The sequence below is a fragment of the Megalobrama amblycephala genome, linkage group LG4, assembly GCF_018812025.1.
Source record: "Megalobrama amblycephala isolate DHTTF-2021 linkage group LG4, ASM1881202v1, whole genome shotgun sequence".
NCBI classification, from domain to species: Eukaryota; Metazoa; Chordata; class Actinopteri; order Cypriniformes; family Xenocyprididae; genus Megalobrama; species Megalobrama amblycephala.
In genome coordinates, this window is record NC_063047.1 from 56,372,105 (window position 1) to 56,391,641 (window position 19,537).

At 34.5% G+C, this 19,537-nt stretch overlaps 1 protein-coding gene across 1 annotated transcript in view; it reads left to right on the forward strand.

Annotated features, from left to right (window-relative positions):
- npr2 (natriuretic peptide receptor 2) overlaps positions 1-19,537 on the forward strand; it is a 65,885-nt gene that overhangs the window by 10,257 nt on the left and 36,091 nt on the right. The window contains exons 3-7 of the mRNA XM_048190158.1: positions 3,791-3,904; positions 5,013-5,148; positions 6,394-6,488; positions 7,498-7,621; positions 18,220-18,304. Of these exons, the coding sequence (XP_048046115.1) occupies positions 3,791-3,904; positions 5,013-5,148; positions 6,394-6,488; positions 7,498-7,621; positions 18,220-18,304 (554 nt within the window). The remainder of the gene's footprint in view (positions 1-3,790; positions 3,905-5,012; positions 5,149-6,393; positions 6,489-7,497; positions 7,622-18,219; positions 18,305-19,537) is intronic.

Sequence of the window (19,537 nt, forward strand, 5' to 3'; positions counted from 1 at the left end):
ATGCCAAATTAAATTTGAAGTTGTTTAGACAGGTTTTATTAATATGACTAATATTCACTTAGTTTGAAAGCCTTCCTGGTTGCTTTGATTGAGAATAATCCATTAGGCTTCCATTTACTTAAATGTGTGCTTTTGCAGTCATTTCTCTTAAGGCTAATTAATGCAGCTACACTGAAAAAAAAGATTTGCATGTTATATATAAAAAATTACATTTGGAAGTAACAATTAAATAGAATGTACAAAATAAAAGTGAATTACTTTTCCTAATAAGTAAGGGCAGAAGGCTAGGGTGGTTCAGTGGGGCCCCTAGACACACGTCATTTGGGGCCCCCCACCCCTCATCCCCCCTAGCTTATCTTACTTTAATTGACAATGAAAGATATAACATTGTAGTTACTTTAATTATGATTAATGTAATAAAGTAACTTATTTTTCTTCAAATTGCACATGCGTATCATAATCGGCAGAGAATGTATATCTGTTTGTGTTGTTGGGTGTAAATGTAAACATCAGCACCACATTTATTGATTGTTTTTTTGTTTAATTGTCTTTTTTCTTAAACCAACTTCAAAATTTCCATCAAAATCACTTTGTGCCAATAAATGTACCCTTTCTTGTCATGCTTTTTAAAATCAGTCTTTATAATATTTTTATTGACAGATAATTGAGTCAAACTGCTTAGAAACCATTTAGAGTGTACTTTAGAGAAACTTGATTTGGAGATGTTCCTTTTGGCAGTTTAATGTGCATTAAACAACATTTGGTCCCACTTTATATTAAATGTCTTTTAACTACTATATACTAACATTTAAATTAATCATTTGACACCATGCACCTATTGTGTATATATACATTTTTACATTGTACTTATACTGCTGTAATTCATTTCTGTAATTACATCTATAATTTTACTGTTGAACCTTCCCTTACAACTTAAACAGTCCTTAATCCTAATCAACCCGTATCCCACCCCAATACCAGCAATTGTTTTGCAATACAACATGAACACAATACGTTATACCTAACAATTATCTTTTTGTGTAAGTACAGCGTAGTTAAAGACACCTAATATAAAGTGTGACCCAACATTCTAATGTGAAAATTTATAACAGGTTTTTTTGGATAGAATACTGATAGACATTTATTTAACAGACTTTCATTGTTTTAAATTGTGAGGACCAATTAGCATTCCACAGTTTTAGTCAATTAATAGGTACAGATTAGGTACATTAAAGTTTGATGAGAAAATATTAAAAATATCTTCATTTGTGTTCTGAAGATGAACAAAAGCCTTATGACATGAGTGTGAGTAATTGATGACTGAAATTTTATTTTTTCAATGAACATTTAATATTGCCACCAAGTTGTCATCAATGGAGCATTCACATGTGTGAATCTTATCTTCCGGAATGACTCATTTTTGTCACGATGCAGGCAAGGGAAGAGGTATAGAGGATCTTAATTACAGCAGATTTAGTTTATTTACAAAAACAAAGTCTAAGAAGGCAATTCAGAAGGTAGGAATCAATGCAAAAGCTTCACTACAGAAAACACGATTCTGGACCATGAGTAGAACTAAAAGGGCTTAAATACACAGGAGAAAATAAACTGAACAAGAAACAGGTGCTCAAAGCAATCAGTAACCATGGCAACAAACAAGGGCATAAATACACCTAGGAAACAGAAAAGAAGCAGAAATATGGGAAGCAAAGTAAGCAGGAACAGAACACAGGGAAACAAGGAAATACAAACTAAAAGTCCATGAAACAGAACATAACTCTAACAATTTTAAAATGTCTTAAGTTTTCAAATATTCCACTGTTGACACTGACAACTTAAAGTTATGTATGAAAAGACAGTGACGTTGTATATGTAGTGTCAATGTGTCAGTGTCATAATGCAGTGAAGAATAGGGTGGGTGGAATGACCAAAATCTTATATCACAGCATGAGTAATTTTATATCCCACACCTAACTTTATTTGTTTGACTGAATAGACACAAACCAAAAGATAAGATTATTAATATCAGATAACTCTGGCATTAGTAGAGAAACACCTTCACATTATGTAACACTTAAAATCAGGGATCAGAACAGTAATACACGGCAAGTATGACTGGATGAAATATGCATTAGAAGACAAAAGGAGAAATTTTGAAAAATTTTGAAGAAAAAAAAGTGTTGTGTGTTATATATACACTACCGCTCAAAAGTTTGGGATCGGTAAGATTTTTAATGTTTTTAAAAGAAGTTTTGTCTGCTCACCAAGGCTTAATTTATTTAATTAAAAATACAGTAAAAACAGTAATATTGTGAAAAATTATTACAATTTAAAATAACTGTTTTCTATTTGAATATATTTTACAAAGTAATTTATTCCTGTGATGCAAAGCTGAATTTTCAGCATCATTACTCCAGTTTTCAGTGTCACATGATCCTTCAGAAATCATTTGAATATGATGATTAGTTCCTCAAGAAATATTTGTTATTATTATCAATGTTGAAAACAGTTGTGTACTTTTTTTCAGGATTCCTTGATGAATAGAAAGTTCAAAAGAACAGCATTTATCTAAAATACAAAGCTTTTGTAACATTTTACATTACCGTTCAAAAGTTTGGGGTCAGTACGAATTTTTTTTTTTTTTTTTTTGAAAAGAAATTAAAGAAATTAATACTTTTGTTCAGCAAGGACGCATTAAATAAATCTAAAGTGACAGTAAAGACATTTATAATGTTACAAAAGATTAGATTTCAAATAAACACTGTTCTTTTGAACTTTCTATTCATCAAAGAATCCTGAAAAAAAATATTGTACACAAATATTTTGTACAATTGTAAACAATAAATGTTTCTTGAGCAGCAAATTGACATATTAGAATGATTTCTGAAGGATCATGTGACACTGAAGACTGGATTAACGATGCTGAAAATTCAGCTTTGCCAGCACAAGAATAAATTACATTTTAAAATATTTTCAAATAGAAAACAGTCATTTTAAATTGTAATAATATTTCACAATATTACTGTTTTTACTGTATTTTTAATTAAGTAAATGCACCATTGGTGAGCAGACGAAACATCTTTTAAAAACATTAAAAATCTTACAGATCCCAAACTTTTGAGTGGTAATATATATATATTAGTGTTCTGAAGAAATACAATAGTGTGAAAAACAGACTGAAATTTAAAGGGATAGTTCTCCCAAAAATGAAAAATTTACTCACCCTCAAGTTGTTCCAAACCTGTATGATTTCTTCGTTCTGTTGAACACAAAAGAAGATATTTTAAAGAATGTTGGTAATCAGGAAGTTGTCGGTAGCCATTGACTTGCATAGTATTTTTTTTCCTACTATGGAAGTCAATGGATACTGTCAACTGTCTGGTTACCAACATTCTTTAAAATATCTTCTTTTATGTTCAGCAGAAGAAAGAAACTCATACAGGTTTGAAACAACTTGAGGATGAGTAAGTAATGACAGTTTGGGGGTGAACTATCCCTTTAAGTTTTTAAATATGTAATAAATTTTTTGAATCAGTTGATTAGGTTCACAAAACCACTCTGAATGATTAGTTAACTGACTCAGTGATCACTTCTGGAAGTGAAGATTATCGGTGAATAGTGACATAAATTTGTGTCTGTTCTTCAGACTAAGCTATTGAATGCCTTGAACAATTCTCAGTGACTTCTTGTGTCAGGAATTGAATATTTGCCTACAGGTCAGATCACGTTATGTTATTTTTCTGACTCTTAGCTATTTGACTGTTTTTGTTTTTTTCCCCAATCTCTCTAGTCTGTGTTCATTGTAACGTACCGGGAGCCAGACAGCCCTGAGTATACCGCTTTTTGCAAAGAACTCCACAAGAGAGCAATGCAGGACTTTAATGTAAAATTGGAACCCTCAATGGTGAGTTGCTCATAAACAAGATCAGGTTTTGGCATATATGCAGAGCCATCTGTCACATCAGATTTAATCAGAACATTTATACAGACTACATAGTTCTTTTTTGGCTTTCTATCACTGTCTTGCAAATATTGAACATTCTGGTCAGCTCTATAGGCTTTCAGGAGCTAAACTGTGGTTCCTTTTACCACAAGATCAGATATGACACTTAAAAGCGCTTGAATCATAAGTTTCGCTTCCTCATGTCAGTCCCATTTTCCTGAATCAGCTGTACCCTTTGACAAAAGTAGGAAACAACTCCCCGAAACCCTAGATTCACATGTAGCTGCCAAATGAAAACATTCAGGAAATTAATTCTTTAAGCCTTTGAGTACATACTGAAATGGAATGTAATTTTGAGAAAGTTATGATTCAAATTTCTGCTTACAATAATTATACTAATTATATAATTACTATCTAGTCTATCATGCATTGTAAAGATGTTTACAGTGGCTCCAAAATGTATTTGAACACTTAAACTACACTTAAAACTATTGGAATGTCATTGTATTAAAAAAGAAATGAAAGCAAGTGGCTTCTGCATACAACTAGTTGGTAGATCTAACTAAATTCATTTTGCTGAGCTGTATTTACTTTCTAATTAATTAATAGCATTACAATATATGTGGTAGTGAACATTTGATGGTGCATTAGCAATTGTTCTTTATTAATTAATAATGGTAATTTTAATGGTAATTTTTTTTGAATAATGGTTATGTTTTTACTTGGAAAAGGTAAATTATTTAGTTTACCGTGAGACTCAATTGACCCCAATGCGGTGAAAATTGTCATAGGACACATGCTTTGGACAAATCATGTTTCTATGTTTTAGATGCTTTCTTATAAAATCAGCTGATGAGCCATATTGAAATTAGGTCTGCCAAATTAATAATTAATTCAATTACATTTTTCATCAATGGACAGCGCTGTTAGTGTTTCTTCACCTCATTTTTCCATCCCTAGAGGACAACTGGCAGATCTTACCCTACTCTCCCCATGTCTGTACAGAATCACATGTCGTTTTAGATTTCTTGATGTTTCCCTGTATTAAATCTGTTTTGTCTTTCCTCAGATGGATTTTATTGCCGGCTGTTTCCATGATGGTTTTGTGCTATATGCAAAAGCCCTCAGTGAAGCGTTAGCAGACGGCGTGTCTCAGAATGATGGAATCAACATAACTATGAGAATGAGAAACCGCAGAATCTGGGGTGTGTTGAGTGGTCTCGGTTTAAGATATATGTTTGATAAAAGCATTCACAGTATGATCCTATGATGCGTTGACATTCATTTCAATAGGATGGCCACAGATTACAACATTTAAGCCATTCATAGTTTGAGTGTGTGATGACAAGTATCTGGTTTTAGCTGTAGTGTCAAGCTGGAGTGTTTTGGCAACTTCGCTCGGATTCTTTTTAAAGTGAGCGGAGGGATTGTAAGAGCTCTTCTGAGGTCGATGTTGGTAAACTCTCAGCCTCTCTTGCAGGGAGTGTAGAGGTCAGAGTCCTTGATTTAAAGCATGTCCCAACTAGCTTGTGGATGGAAAATCTGTTTCTAATACACGACCCATCTGCTGAGCCCTCTCCCTGAAGGAAACTACACACACTGTGCCAAACAAATATAGGAACCAGGCAGAATATTGAATGCACTGCAAAAAGTACTTTTCTTAATCAGTATTTTTGTCTTATTTTCAGTAAAAATATTTAAACATACTGAAAATAAGATATATTTAGAGAGAAGCCTAAACATGATGTAACTAAAATAAAGGAATGTATTAGTACAACATTGCCATAATGTAACTAAACAGAGGCAACAAATTAATAAAACGTGGTCCAGTGGTCATATCATGTGTGGGGGTCCATAAAAACATGCAATTCAAGATATATTCTATTCCCTATTTGCTTCTCAACTTAATTGATTTTGTTTTCAGTCTTGCCCCCACCCCCCATGTCATGTGCAGGGCTTCATATTTTATTTCATTTTTTTTTAGTGAAAAAAAATTAAAAATCAAGATATATTCAAGATATATTGTTCTAATAATGAACAAGTCTTGATATTTTACATTTTTTTTTAATTTTTACCTTATTTTTAAGGTTGTTTAGATATTTTTACTGGAAATATAATGATTAAGAATATTAACTTGTGGAGTTTCATTTTTTGTCCATAAATAAAATGTAGTTTTACAAACACTGTGATTACAGCATTAGAAATAGGCATCATACGTTTCATATGTATTTAATAGTGACATCATAGAAAAGAAAAATCATAATTATTCTAATAAATAACCTGAGAGCGCTTCCTCTCTCAATAATACGTTTTGTCTGCTAGTCTTAAAAATGATTGGTGGCTAACAAAGAGGAAACAATATGTGATCTTTTTACTTTACAGCTTTGAAAGCAACACTCAGATAAAAAAAATGTTTATTTGATCCCTGGCCTTGTGTTTGTTCATCACAGGGGTGACTGGCCTTGTGAGCACAGATTGGAAAAATGCCAGATACACAGACTTCAGCCTTTGGGGAATGACTAACCTGAAAACTGGGCAATACGCAGTAAGTAGAATGTCCACAAATTCAGCCAACTCATAAACACAAAACATGGATTCTTATTAATACATAAATAAGAATGACAAACTCAGTTTTGAGAAATACAAGTTGTTGGAATGGTCAATTTTTCAAATGTCATTAAAATATATATATATATATATATATATATATATATATATTTTTTTTTTTTTTTTTTTTTTTTTTTTTTTTACTGTAGCAATATAGTTTATTACTGGAATCCAAAGGTCTCTGCTGAGTTTCAGAACCCCTGCGTATGAGCAATAGTAATTGTGATTTCTTCCTTAGCAAACACAGAAATAACATTATGAATGATGTAGCTTTCCTGCAGAATGTTTCCATAATGAAAATGTTTTTGATAGACATGGTGACAATAAATAACAATGGTTAACGAGTCGAGCATGTGTAGAACAACAGTCTAATTTAACCCACATGCCACATTCTCCGTAATTACAGTAAATGCGGCCGTGGTTGGATGGCTCGACATACCAAATAATGTGTTGCTTAAAAATCAAATCCTTTACTTGCCCTTCTGTCCTAATCGAAAGCATGTGTTCATGAGCTTGTAAGCATTGTGTTCATTTTTCAGTTTGACTTGTTCATTCATAAATGTCCCAGGAGTCTTGTTTGATTTAGAGAGGCCTATCGCAACAAAAAAGAAAAGAAATTAATGGTTATTTAGCTGGTAACAAAGTGATACCATGCATTGTTGCCATAGTTACCCCTTATGCCACAGATATATTCAGACTTTCTTTTCATCTGTTTAGAGAGTAGACAGTATTACGTGAATCATGTGCAGAATACATCATCTCATATGTTTTAATAAATAAATTTCCACCAGAGATCATTGACTTAAAAATAAAAAAAATAGTCTCATTGGTAGGCCATGGTATGTATCTTTCTTTTAATGTCTTATACAATATGTTGTTTTCTTATCTGAAATGTTTTTTTGCTTATTGTAAATCAAATATGTTTGTGATTATTTCTTGTTACACAGATTGTTGGTCACTACAATGGGACCAGTAAAGAAATCTTGTGGTCCCCAACAGAGCGGATTCAGTGGCCAAAAGGTGTCCCACCTCTGGACTACCCACCGTGTGGATTCTCACCATGCAAGGAAGGTAGGGAGCTTTTTAGTGTAAACTCACATCTGACCACTTACAATGAGGAACAGGCCACAGCTTGATTTTGCCAGTTGCATATTAATCAGTCATCAACTGGCAGCCCGCGGGCCAAATCTGGCCCGCCAATCATCTTCATCCGGTCTGCAGCACCTCAGTCTCCCTCCTCCTCTTTTCCTGGCTGTGCGGCTAAATTTGGTTAGATACGTGGCCGCAGTGGCGCATGCAGCTGTACGGCTATATACGCACTGTTCGTACCATGCGCGCTCCTCTGACTGACCTGAGAAACGTTTTCCATGTGAATATTTCAGCAGTTTTATGCGTGTCCCATATTTCTGTTGACTTTCTTTTCCGTGAATTGGCCAAACGCGCTTGCAGAATGATCTGAAACTATTTGGATTAGTTCGGACCGCTCTGTCACCAAATCATCTGTAGATGTTTCTCAGTCAGTAACAACAAATACAGAACAAATAGCACGGTTTTCATGTGTTTCACTAGTTTACTTTGAACTACGCAGCACGGCCCAGTGGATAACGGAATGAAAACTTAAAGGAGTTATTCCCTGTCACCATTATTAAACAACGTTGCGACATCAAGTGAGATTAGTGTTTCAATTCGACACACACCTCTTGTTTACAAACTACAAATCACTCGATGATTAAACTAGTTTTAAATCGGATGAAACAGCCTCAACATTCCCAACCAGACTGATGAAGAAAATAGGAGAAATGTGCCATGAATGAAGATAGAAGCCTTTTAAATCCCAAAATCACCACCCTTACAAACATTTACCATGAATGAACTGAAGTAAATTACCATGGTTTGTGTAAATGTGGAATATTTATATTGAAAACTATGTTATAGCCATTTATATTGCAATATTTATTAGATGGGTAGGGGAATATTTTAACAATATTTTAACATTTTAACACCTATTTGCCACTTGTTTGACACCTGATGTCACCTGATGGAGTTTGGGTTCCTTGCTGCTGTCGCTTTTGGCTTGCTTAGTTGGGGACACTTGACATTTGATATTCAATAGTATTCTTGACATTTATTCAACAGTGCTTCTGATCTGCCTGCATTGACACTAATTTTTAAGAGCTGCTGTGCAGCCAAATTATGTACCAGTTATCAATGTAAAGCTGCTTTGACACAATCTGCATTGTAAAAAGTGCTATATAAATAAAGGTAAAAAAAATAAATAAATAAAAATAAATAAATTAAAAAAAATATATAATTCATGTTATTGTTAAGGTGTCTTTGTACCTGTGTTTGGGTGTTTTTATTGGCCTATATAACATATCATAATATAATATAATTTGACAGTGGTAGTGAGTAGCCATGTATGGTTTTACCTGTGGTTACCAAGTCTCACTGTGAGAATATTTTCATTTAAGCCTAATAATTAATAAAATAATTTTTACCAATAAGACCCCCCCTCCCCCCTTCCGGCCCACCTCAACTTTTTGATTTGATAATCCGGCCCTCGAATGAAACTACTTGAAGAGCCTTGCTGTAAGGTGACCATTTACTCAATTTTATTCAAGTTTTAATCAAGTTTGTTTTTAGTTTGGTTTTATTTTTGACTGACTAAAATCTGTCGTTTGTGGACGTTTTCAGTGTTCAGCAGAAGATCGGGCACTGTACCTCCTTTCTATGTTAATCAGACTCATTTTCACACTAAAAAATAATGTTTTGGCTCAACAACAACAAAAAAATGAATGCATTTTTTTTTTTGAGTTATAACAACTTCTAATGAAATTATTTCAGTCAACAAACTGCACTGAGTTAAAGAAACTTAATTTGTAGCATGAACACAGATTTTTAAGTTGATTATTCAAAAAAATTATTTTGCTCCAACAATTTGAGTTGTAGCCAGTTAATCAGTTAATTTTATCTATTTTAGTTAAAATACACAGCTACATGTATCATAGCACATGCTAAATAAATTATATTATTTTACAAGAAGGTAAACACTACACTGACCTTCTTGTATACTCTTCTGCACAATGGTAACCAAAAAATCTTTAACATTACAGAAACTATTTTAAATGTAAGAGCATTAATCACTAACAGGTGTTTCCCTTCACTAAAAACAAATAAAATAACACTTAATGTCAACATTTATTGACATTATTTTTTACTGCCAAGTTATAAAAACAATTTCATTAAGCTACTATAATTTTTTTTAACAAAAATCAATTAACACAGGAATTTGACTTTAAATTGCACACAGTATTACATTACAGTTTTTTTTCAATTGCTAACATACATTTGTCCATTCTTTAGTCACATTTTCAAAACTCTAAACACATTTAGCAGAACATCCGTCTGTTGTGGCCATACCATTAACACAATTCATGTCGTTTTCACACAAAATGCAATCAATTAACACATTTCTTAAATGCTTAAATTTTCTTTTCATATAAGCTTATCTCATACCAAAATCATGGATCTTTCTCATCTTATTTGCAAATGCTTAAACACAGCAAGTCAGAAATGAAGACCCAGTGTTCCAATCTTTAAATATAGGATAAAACCTCTAATTCTGCAACAACAGCAGCTCAAAAGTATTGAAAAAAATATATAAAACAAATACTGAAACAACTGATAAGCATTTTTAATTAGCAGATCACTGAAATATTGAGAAATAGCAGATTCCAGTCTCAGTTGGAAGTATAGTCAGGGGTTGAACTTCTTTCCATTACATGGACATACACAGTAAAATTGGACTCTTTGAATCGTGTGGATTTGTTCAGTGTGGATGAAGAACAACACAGAGGAGCAGAGAGAAAATAATATCTGGGTAAGGGAGAAGAATAGATGAAGGAGGAAAGGAGAAGTTGGATCAGGACAAGGGAGAAGAAGAGGTATGGGAGAGGAGGAAGAATGCTGGACTGTGCATCTCTGTTTTTTTCACTTACACGTGGAAACCTATGAAAGCTTATTTCTGCCATGAATAGAAAATAAAAAAGGTAATTATGTCTTTTTATCTCACAATTCTGACTTTTTAAACTCAATTCCTATGGTTTATATATCACAATTCTGAGGGGGAAAAGTCAGAATTGTGAGATGTATATATTAACAATTGCAAAAAAAAAAAAAAAAAGGAATTGTGAGATAAAAAGTCACAATTACCTTTTATACTTTTTTTATTCTGTGGTGGAAAAAAGCTTCAACAGTAACCAAAGGCCATGTATGTTGGATTTGTTGTTGATCAATGGCAGCAATTTCATGTTTTCATTTCAGTACAAGCTTCATGTAAAGCTTTTACTACAACGATTCCACTACCATTGTTCCATATATGCAGAATATGTGGTCTGCGTAGGGCACTAACTACTAAGGGGACACCATCTCAACCTCTATGAGGGCAACATCATCACCACACACCCAACCCCAGAAAGAGATTTCAACCAAGGGGACACTGAAGTTCTGCATAGGGGACACATCTGACCAGTGACTGCCCTGAGCAATTCTGTTACTTTCTTCTTCTTTTTTTCTACTGTACATTCTATAAAATAATGACTCACTTCTGTTGCCAAGAATGCACACATTCAACACTCAACCAAAAATGTAGAATGGCTTACATGCATTATACTATTACTGTAGTAAAAGGAAACTGAATTATAAAAACAATGGATTTCATATTTTCTCCAGTTAGAACTGAAACATGACAAGTAATGCATTTTTCATAATGCCATCAACTGTTAGTATTTTGACAGTCATTGCGCTTTGATTGACTATATGTTCATGTTGAATAGAAAACTAGTGCTATGTTTTGACAGAACGACTCGATTTTGAATCAGGTTTGCTGTGTTTTGATAGAGTTAGTATATGTTGAAAAAGGTTTTTAGCGTTTTGAAATGTGGAGTTTGTGTTTATATAACAAAATATGGTTTTGGGCAGAAAATTAACTATTTGGCTAACTGTGTGATGTTTGTTGCCAATTGAAAAAAACTGTAATGTAATGATCAACATTATTATGTCAACAGAACTCAACAAAATAATGTTTGCAACTTAAAATGTTTAATTAAGTCAATAAATTGTAATTTTCAGTTTGCAACCATGAATTTATTTAAAGGGTTAGTTCACACTTAAGGAAAATTCTGTCATTAATTACTGACCCTCATGTTGTTCCAAACCAGTAAGAACTTTGTTCATCTTTTTAATGAAATCTGATAGCTTTCTGTCCCTCCATTGACAGCCTATGCAGCTACCACTTTCAAGCAACAGAAAGGTAGTAAAGACATCATTAAAGTAATCTATGTGACTCCAGTGGTTTAACTTCAATTTATGAAGTGCCACAAGTTCTGAAAAAAACAAACATAATTTACTACTTTATTTACAAAATATTTATCTCCAGCGTGTTCATGAGATCACCGTGATGCATGCATGCTGTATCGACATGAGAGCAGACTTGCATATTAACACAACACGCATGTGCACATTCACGAGAGCACCACATTGTTGCATGAATGCGCGTTAGAGATAGATATTTTGTAAATAAAGTTGTAAATAATGTTTTTTTTTTTTTTTTTTTTTGTGCAAACAAAGCACTCACACCATTCAGAAAATTGAGGTTAAGCCGCTTGGGTCACATGGATTACTTTGATGATGTCTTTACTACCTTACTGGGGCTTCAAAGTGGTAGTTGCGTAGGCTTTCAATGGAGGGACAGAAAGCTCTCAGATTTCATTAAAAAGATCTTCATTTGTGTTCCGAAGATGAACGAAAGTCTTACAGGCTTGGAACGAGGGTGAGTAATTAATTACATAATTTTCATTTTTGGGTGAATTAACCCTTTAAGTTGTGGTAACAGGTCCCCTGAATTACTTTTTAGAAGTGTTGAAAAAAAATTTTTGTGTACCTTTTCTATTCATAGTAACAGCAGTGATTCATCAAATGGTGGAGAAGAGTGGTAAACCTGGCATATATCCAGATGCACACTGTCGATGAGCTCACTTTCAGCATTTCAAAAGGCTGATTAAAGTGCCTAGATAGTAGTGGTGGAGTGAGGCTGAGCAGTCCCAGTAAAGTAAAGCCTGATAGATTTAATCTGCTGCATCCTCCACAACCTGGCTCTCAGAACAGACCCGCAAGATCAGGAATTGTGCAGTGCTAGCTGTGTTCAACACAGATTTTGTTCACTGTTAAATGATTTGCATAATTTATTTAGTGAGTCAAGCACTTACAGTTTTTTTTCAATTGCTAACAAGCATTTACCAATACTTAAAGTACTTTTTCTAAACTCTTAACACAGCAACGCACCTACATCACACAATTGACACAACAGCTGATGGCATTATGAAAACTGCATTACTGTCATGTTTCAGTTCTACCTGCAGAAAATATGAAATTCATAGTTTTTAAAATTCAGTTTCCTTTTACTGCAGTAAAAGTATAATGCATGTAAGCCATTCTACATGTTTGGTTGAGTGTTAAATGTGTGCATTCTTGGCAACAGAAGTGAGTCATTATTTTATAGAATGTGTAGTAAAAAAAGAGAAGAAGAAGAAAGTAACAGAATTGCTCAGGGCAGCTACTGGTCAAATGAGTCGCTTATGCTGAACTATAGTGTCCCTCTAGGTAGAAATCTTTTTCTGGGGGTGGGTGTGTGGTGTTGATGGTGCACTCATGAGGGTGGGATGGTGTCCACTTGGTAGCTAGTGCCCTGTGCAGACCACATATTTTGTAAATATGGAACAATGGTTGTGGAATCATTGTAGTATAAAGCTTTTACTGAAATGAAAACATGAAATTGCTGCCATTGATCAACAACAAATCCAACAAACATGGTCTTTGGTTATTATGGAAGCTTTTTTTTCCACCACAGAATAAAAAAGCATAAAAGGTAATTGTGACTTTTTATCAAAAATATTTTTTATTTTGCAATTGTGAGTTTACAGTTTTTTTCAATTGCTAACAAGCATTTAGCAATACTTAAAGTACTTTTTCTAAACTCTTAACACAGCAACACACAAACATCACACAGTTAGCCAAATAGTTAATTTTCTGCCCAAAACCAGATTTTGTTATATAAACACAAACTCCACATTTCAAAATGCTAAAAACCTTTTTCAACACATACTAACTCTATCAAAACACAGCAAACCTGATTCAAAATCGAGTCGTTCTGTCAAAACATAGCACTAGTTTTCTATTCAACATGAACATATAGTCAATCAAAGCGCAATGACTGTCAAAATACTAACAGTTGATGGCATTACGAAAACTGCATTTACTTGTCATGTTTCAGTTCTAACTGGAGAAAATATGAAATCCATTGTTTTTATAATTCAGTTTCCTTTTACTACAGTAATAGTATAATGCATGCAAGCCATTCTACACTTTTGGTTGAGTGTTGAATGTGTGCATTCTTGGCAACAGAAGTGAGTCATTATTTTATAGAATGTGCAGTAGAAAAAGAGAAGAAGAAAGTAACAGAATTGCTCAGGGCAGCTACTGGTCAGATGAGTCCCCTATGCAGAATTTCAGTTGCCCCTGTAGTGAATTCCAGGGCCCAGTTTACGGCCGGGCCCCTCTCTCTCCGTAACAGTGGACAAAGGTTTGCCACATTTTGATTGGATCTCGGTGGACTAACACAAACAAACTGTCCTACGCCATCAGATAAAGATGGAAGGACAACATCCAGACCTCTCTTAGAGGGTAAGAAGAAGACCTCTTGTACCAAGCCTGGGAAGGACAAGGCTTCTCATTGGTCCACAGGCAGTTACTGCCCTTCACCCATCTAGACATTACTTCCTAAAGTTGGCCAGAGACTGCCATAAAAATTCCTTGGGACCTCAGCAGAAATGGGTGAAACAAAGAGAGATCACAAAGATCCATCCAAATCCATTCAAAACTATGTTTGAAAACCTTAGAACTGATGCAAACTACACATCCATTTCATACTTATTCACAGAAATAAGTATTCTCAGTGACAGCCATTTGTAGTGCAACATCTGATACAAATACAGCTGTTAATGTACAATTGAATGACAGTTCAATCTTTTTCCATCATGTTTAGTCTCTATTTGTTTAGAATATTGCCAAAGGTATTCTGGTGGTGGTTTGGAAAGTGAGAAATGCATTGGTAAACTTTAAAGACACTGTAATGACTTCCAACTTTGTGCTTTATGCAAATGAGTTCCACAGGGGAGAGAAGGGTGGGTCACACTCTGTGTGTCCCCTCTGATGCCAGCAGCCAATCACAGCACTCGAATGGAGAAGCGCCAAAATGCAATCTCCTCCTCATCGGAAAGGGATAAAGGTACCCTTTCTACCGACACTCCTTGTTCTGAGTCTGCCCTTGAAAGGGGGAAGACGTAACAGATATAGCGTTCTGAGTCTCCCATCGGGTGAGACATAACAGATATTGTTCTGAGTCTCCCATCGGGTGAGACATAACAGATATTGTTCTGAGTCCCGGCTTGCGAAGCTGAGACACAACAGATACACGGTTCTGGGTCTTAACTCTGTAAGGAGTGAGACATTAACAGATATACCGTTCTGAGCCTCTGGTCCATCCAGAAGAGACAACAACAGAGACGACCATGTTCTAAGCCTCCAGCTTTTGAGGAAAGAGACGTTAACCAACACTACGTTCAAAGTTTCCATCCAGCGAAACAGTGACGACATCCGCAACAAGGTTAAGCTCAGGAGAGCAAACCTTCACTTCAAGGTACCTTCGTCTGCGTGTTCCAGATTGTTAAGGACCTTCTGCACCTACACCAGGGCCTCATCTGCGTGTTCCAGATTTTAGGACCCTTTGGTGCTCCAGGAGATCAGCATCCCACAGAGCTTCGTGTTCAAGACTGTTGAAACAGATTCTGGCTCCTCTCCCCACTGCATTGTCACCCAGCACAACCAGGGGAAGACGTCACTGTCATCGGACTCAACCAAGTGGAACGTAAATATCACTTAACCAAACCTCTTTCCAGAGACCTTGGCATTGTTGTATATTATCAGTATATAGTTTCCTAATTCCTATAAGATTCAATATAGCTGATGTTAGTCAATAACAAATAATCTCTCGTTTATTTGTTTGTTGCATAATAAGGTTCTCCACCTTATTATTTTCAGAGAAACAGTTTATCTTTCCCTACGATAACGTAACTCTTCCATAGCCACACTCAACTTAATCACTTGTATTCTATGTATCTTATGCACTTTATTCCTTTATCATTCATGGTATTCATTTAGTAGTTGTGTTAGTTATTCTTGTTTATCTTTTTGTTAATAAAATTTATTTTATTACACTTGTGTCTTCCTTGTGCTGATAATACAGAAAAGGTTCTACAAGTTAGCAATTTCACCAATCTTTCAGATAAATCAGCTGACCACTTTACATTAATTCTAAATGAATGAAAGCCCCTGTTGGGAGTGAAAGACCCTGACTGGTGCCCTGAACTAGGGAAAGGGGGGGAAGTGGTCATCTGATGTACTCATAACCACACCTTAAGAGACGTGTTTTCAAAAATCACAACGTCAGCGGTGACTTGAGTACCAATCCCTATTTTACTTAGCGTCCTTGGATGGACAAAGTAAAAATCACTACACCCCCTTGGTTGAAATCTCTTTCTGGGGTTGGGTGTGTGGTGTTGATGGTGCCCATAGAGGGTGGGATGGTGTCCCCTTGGTAGTTAGTGCCCTACGCAGACCACATATTCTGCATATATGGAACAGTGGTAGTGGAATCGTTGTAGTAAAAGATTTACATGAAGCTTTTACTGAAATGAAAACATGAAACTGCTGCCATTGATCAACAACAAATCCAACATACATGGCCTTTGGTTACTGTTGAAGCTTTTTTCCACCACAGAATAAAAAAAGTATAAAAGGTAATAGTGACTTTTTATCTCACAATTCTTTTTTTTTATTTTTCTATTTTTTTATTTTTTTATTTTGCAATTGTGATTATACATCTTACTTTTTCCCCTCAGAATTGTGATATATAAACAATAGGAATTGAGTTTAAAAAGTCAGAATTGTGAGATAAGAAGACATAATTACCTTTTTTATTTTCTATTCATGGCAGAAATAAGCTTTCATAGGTTCCACGTGTAAGTGAAAAAAACAGAGATGCAGTCCAGCATTCTTCCTCCTCTCCCATACCTCTTCTTCTCCCTTGTCCTGATCCAACTTCTCCTCTCCTCCTTCATCTATTCCTCTCCCTCACCCAGACATTATTTTCTCTCTGCTCCTCTGTGTTGTTCTTCATCCACACTGAACAAATCCAATTCAAAGAGTCCTATTTTACTGTATGTCCATATAATGAAAATAAATTCAACACCTGGCTATTCCTCCAACTGAGACTGGAATCTGCTATTTCTCAATATTTCAGTGATCTGCTAATTAAAAATGCTTATCAATTGTTTCATATATTTTTTTCAATACTTTTGAGCTGCTGTTGTTGCAGAATTAGAGGTTTTATCCTATATTTAAAGATTGGAACATTGGGTCTTCATTTCTGACTTGCTGTGTTTAAGCATTTGCAAATAAGATGAGAAAGATCCATGATTTTGGTATGAGGTAAGCTTATATGAAAAGAAAATTTAAGCATTTAAGAAACATGTTAATTGATTGCATTTTGTGTGAAAACGACATGAATTGTGTTAATGGTATGGCCACAACAGACGGATGTTCTGCTAAATGTGTTTAGAGTTTTGAAAATGTGACTACAGAATGGACAAAAGTATGTTAGCAATTGAAAAAAACTGTATATCTCACAATTCTGAGTTTTATTATTCTCAGAATTGTGAGATAAAAAGTCACAATTATCTTTTTTTATTTTCTATTTATGGCAGAAATAAGCTTTCATAGGTTCATCATGTATAAGGGGGAAAACCATAGAGATGCACAATCCAGCACACATTCTTCCTCCTTTCCTTTCCTCTCCTCTACCTCTTCTTCTCACTTGTCCTGATCCAACTTCTCCTCTCCTCCTTCATCAATTCCTCTCCCTCACCCAGATATTATTTTCTCTCTGCTCCTCTGTGTTGTTCTTCATACATACTGAACAAATCCGATTCAAAGAGTCCTATTTTACTGAGACTGGAATCTGCCAAATATTTAAGTGATCTGCTAATTAAAAATACTTATCAATTGTTTCAGTATGTGTTTTATATATATTTTCAATACTTTTGAGCTACTGTTGTTGCAGAAGTATACGTTTTATCCTATATTTAATGATTGGAACATTAGGTCTTCATTTCTGACTTGCTGTGTTTACGCATTTGCAAATAAGATGAGAAAGATCCATGATTTTGGTATGAGGTAAGCTTATATGAAAAGAAAATGTAAGCATTTTAGAAACGTGTTAATTGACTGCATTTTGTATGAAAACGACATGAATCGTGTTAATAGTATGGCCACAACAGACGGATGTTCTGCTAAATGTGTTTAGAGTTTTGAAAATGTGACTACAGATTGGACAAAAGTATGTTAGCAATTGAAAAAAACTGTAAATGCATGCAGTTTGAGCAAATAAATGCTATCCGCAGGCCCGATTAATTCTTTGTGAACTCTCCCTCAATGTACCCAAATAGTTAGTTACTGAGTTTAGTTTTATATAATTGTTATTTTAATTTCCCCAGATAATCTTCCTGTCCTTGGAATAGTGGCAGTTGGGTCTGGACTGGCCCTCATCATTTTCGGAATCTCCAGTTTTCTTATCTACAGGTACATTCTTTTTTTTTTACTATAACCTTTACAGTAATTGTTTTCGTCTTCAGATTAATGACAACATGTGGAATACCCAAGAGAGGTGTTATTTAAGGGTTCACAGGAAGAAGACATGCTGGAACTTGCAGCTGTTTCTTTTTTCAGAGAATTTACGGGAAAAGCTTCTATAGGTGCCAGAGTGGAATTTACATGATTGTTGCCAGAGCAACCGCTCAGCAGTTGTTTGAGTGAAAACTGGAAAGTATGTGTTTCTGAGACAAATGCAGATGCAGTCTAAATATTTCACTGCTTGTTACACTTGGTCAGCTGATATTTTCAACAAATTTTAGGCTGTGCTGTTGACCTCATTGCCTCAATTATGACTAGATCCAGACAGAATCTGTGGACATTGCATTTTCAAAGTTGATTTTGGGAACAAATCTGTGCAAATGTATGGAATAGAATTTGAAAAATGTGTGAAACGGTACTGAGAGTTCTATAATCTTTTCAGTATTTTAAAGAATAATAAAATTAGGCAATTTTTTTTAACTAACACATGAGGTAGAAAGGATGTGTAAAATTTTATGTTTACAATTTTAAATGATGGCACTCCAGTTCTGCATGAAATATAATATATAAGTTATACAAGATAAGACAATTATGAAAATAATAATAAAAATAATAATAGGGATGCACGTAATATCACTACCATATTGATTGTCAACAAATACTGAATATATAATTCATGCTCATTTCCCCTATTTGCCATCATTTAATGCTTAATTAAACCTCATTTAAAAAAAATATATATACTAATAATTTAACATACTTTATTATAATATTCAGCCAATATAAAAATGAATATCACTTTCTTGTAAAGTAAAGAATAATGTTGTGATGCCTACATTTAGCATTTACAAAAGTCATTTAGGTCTACAAATTTGAATTTAAAGGTGCCCTAGAATCAAAAATTGAATTTACCTTGGCATAGTTGAATAACAAGAGTTCAGTACATGGAAATGACACATAGTGAGTCTCAAACACCATTGTTTCCTCCTTCTTGTGTAAATCTCATTTGTTTAAAAGACCTCCGAAGAACAGGTGAATCTCAACGTAACACCGACTGTTACGTAACAGTTGGGATCATTAATATGTACGCCCCCAACATTTGCATATGCCAGCTCATGTTCAAGGCATTAGACAAGGGCAGGCAGTATTAACACCTGGATCTGTGCACAGCTGAATCATCAG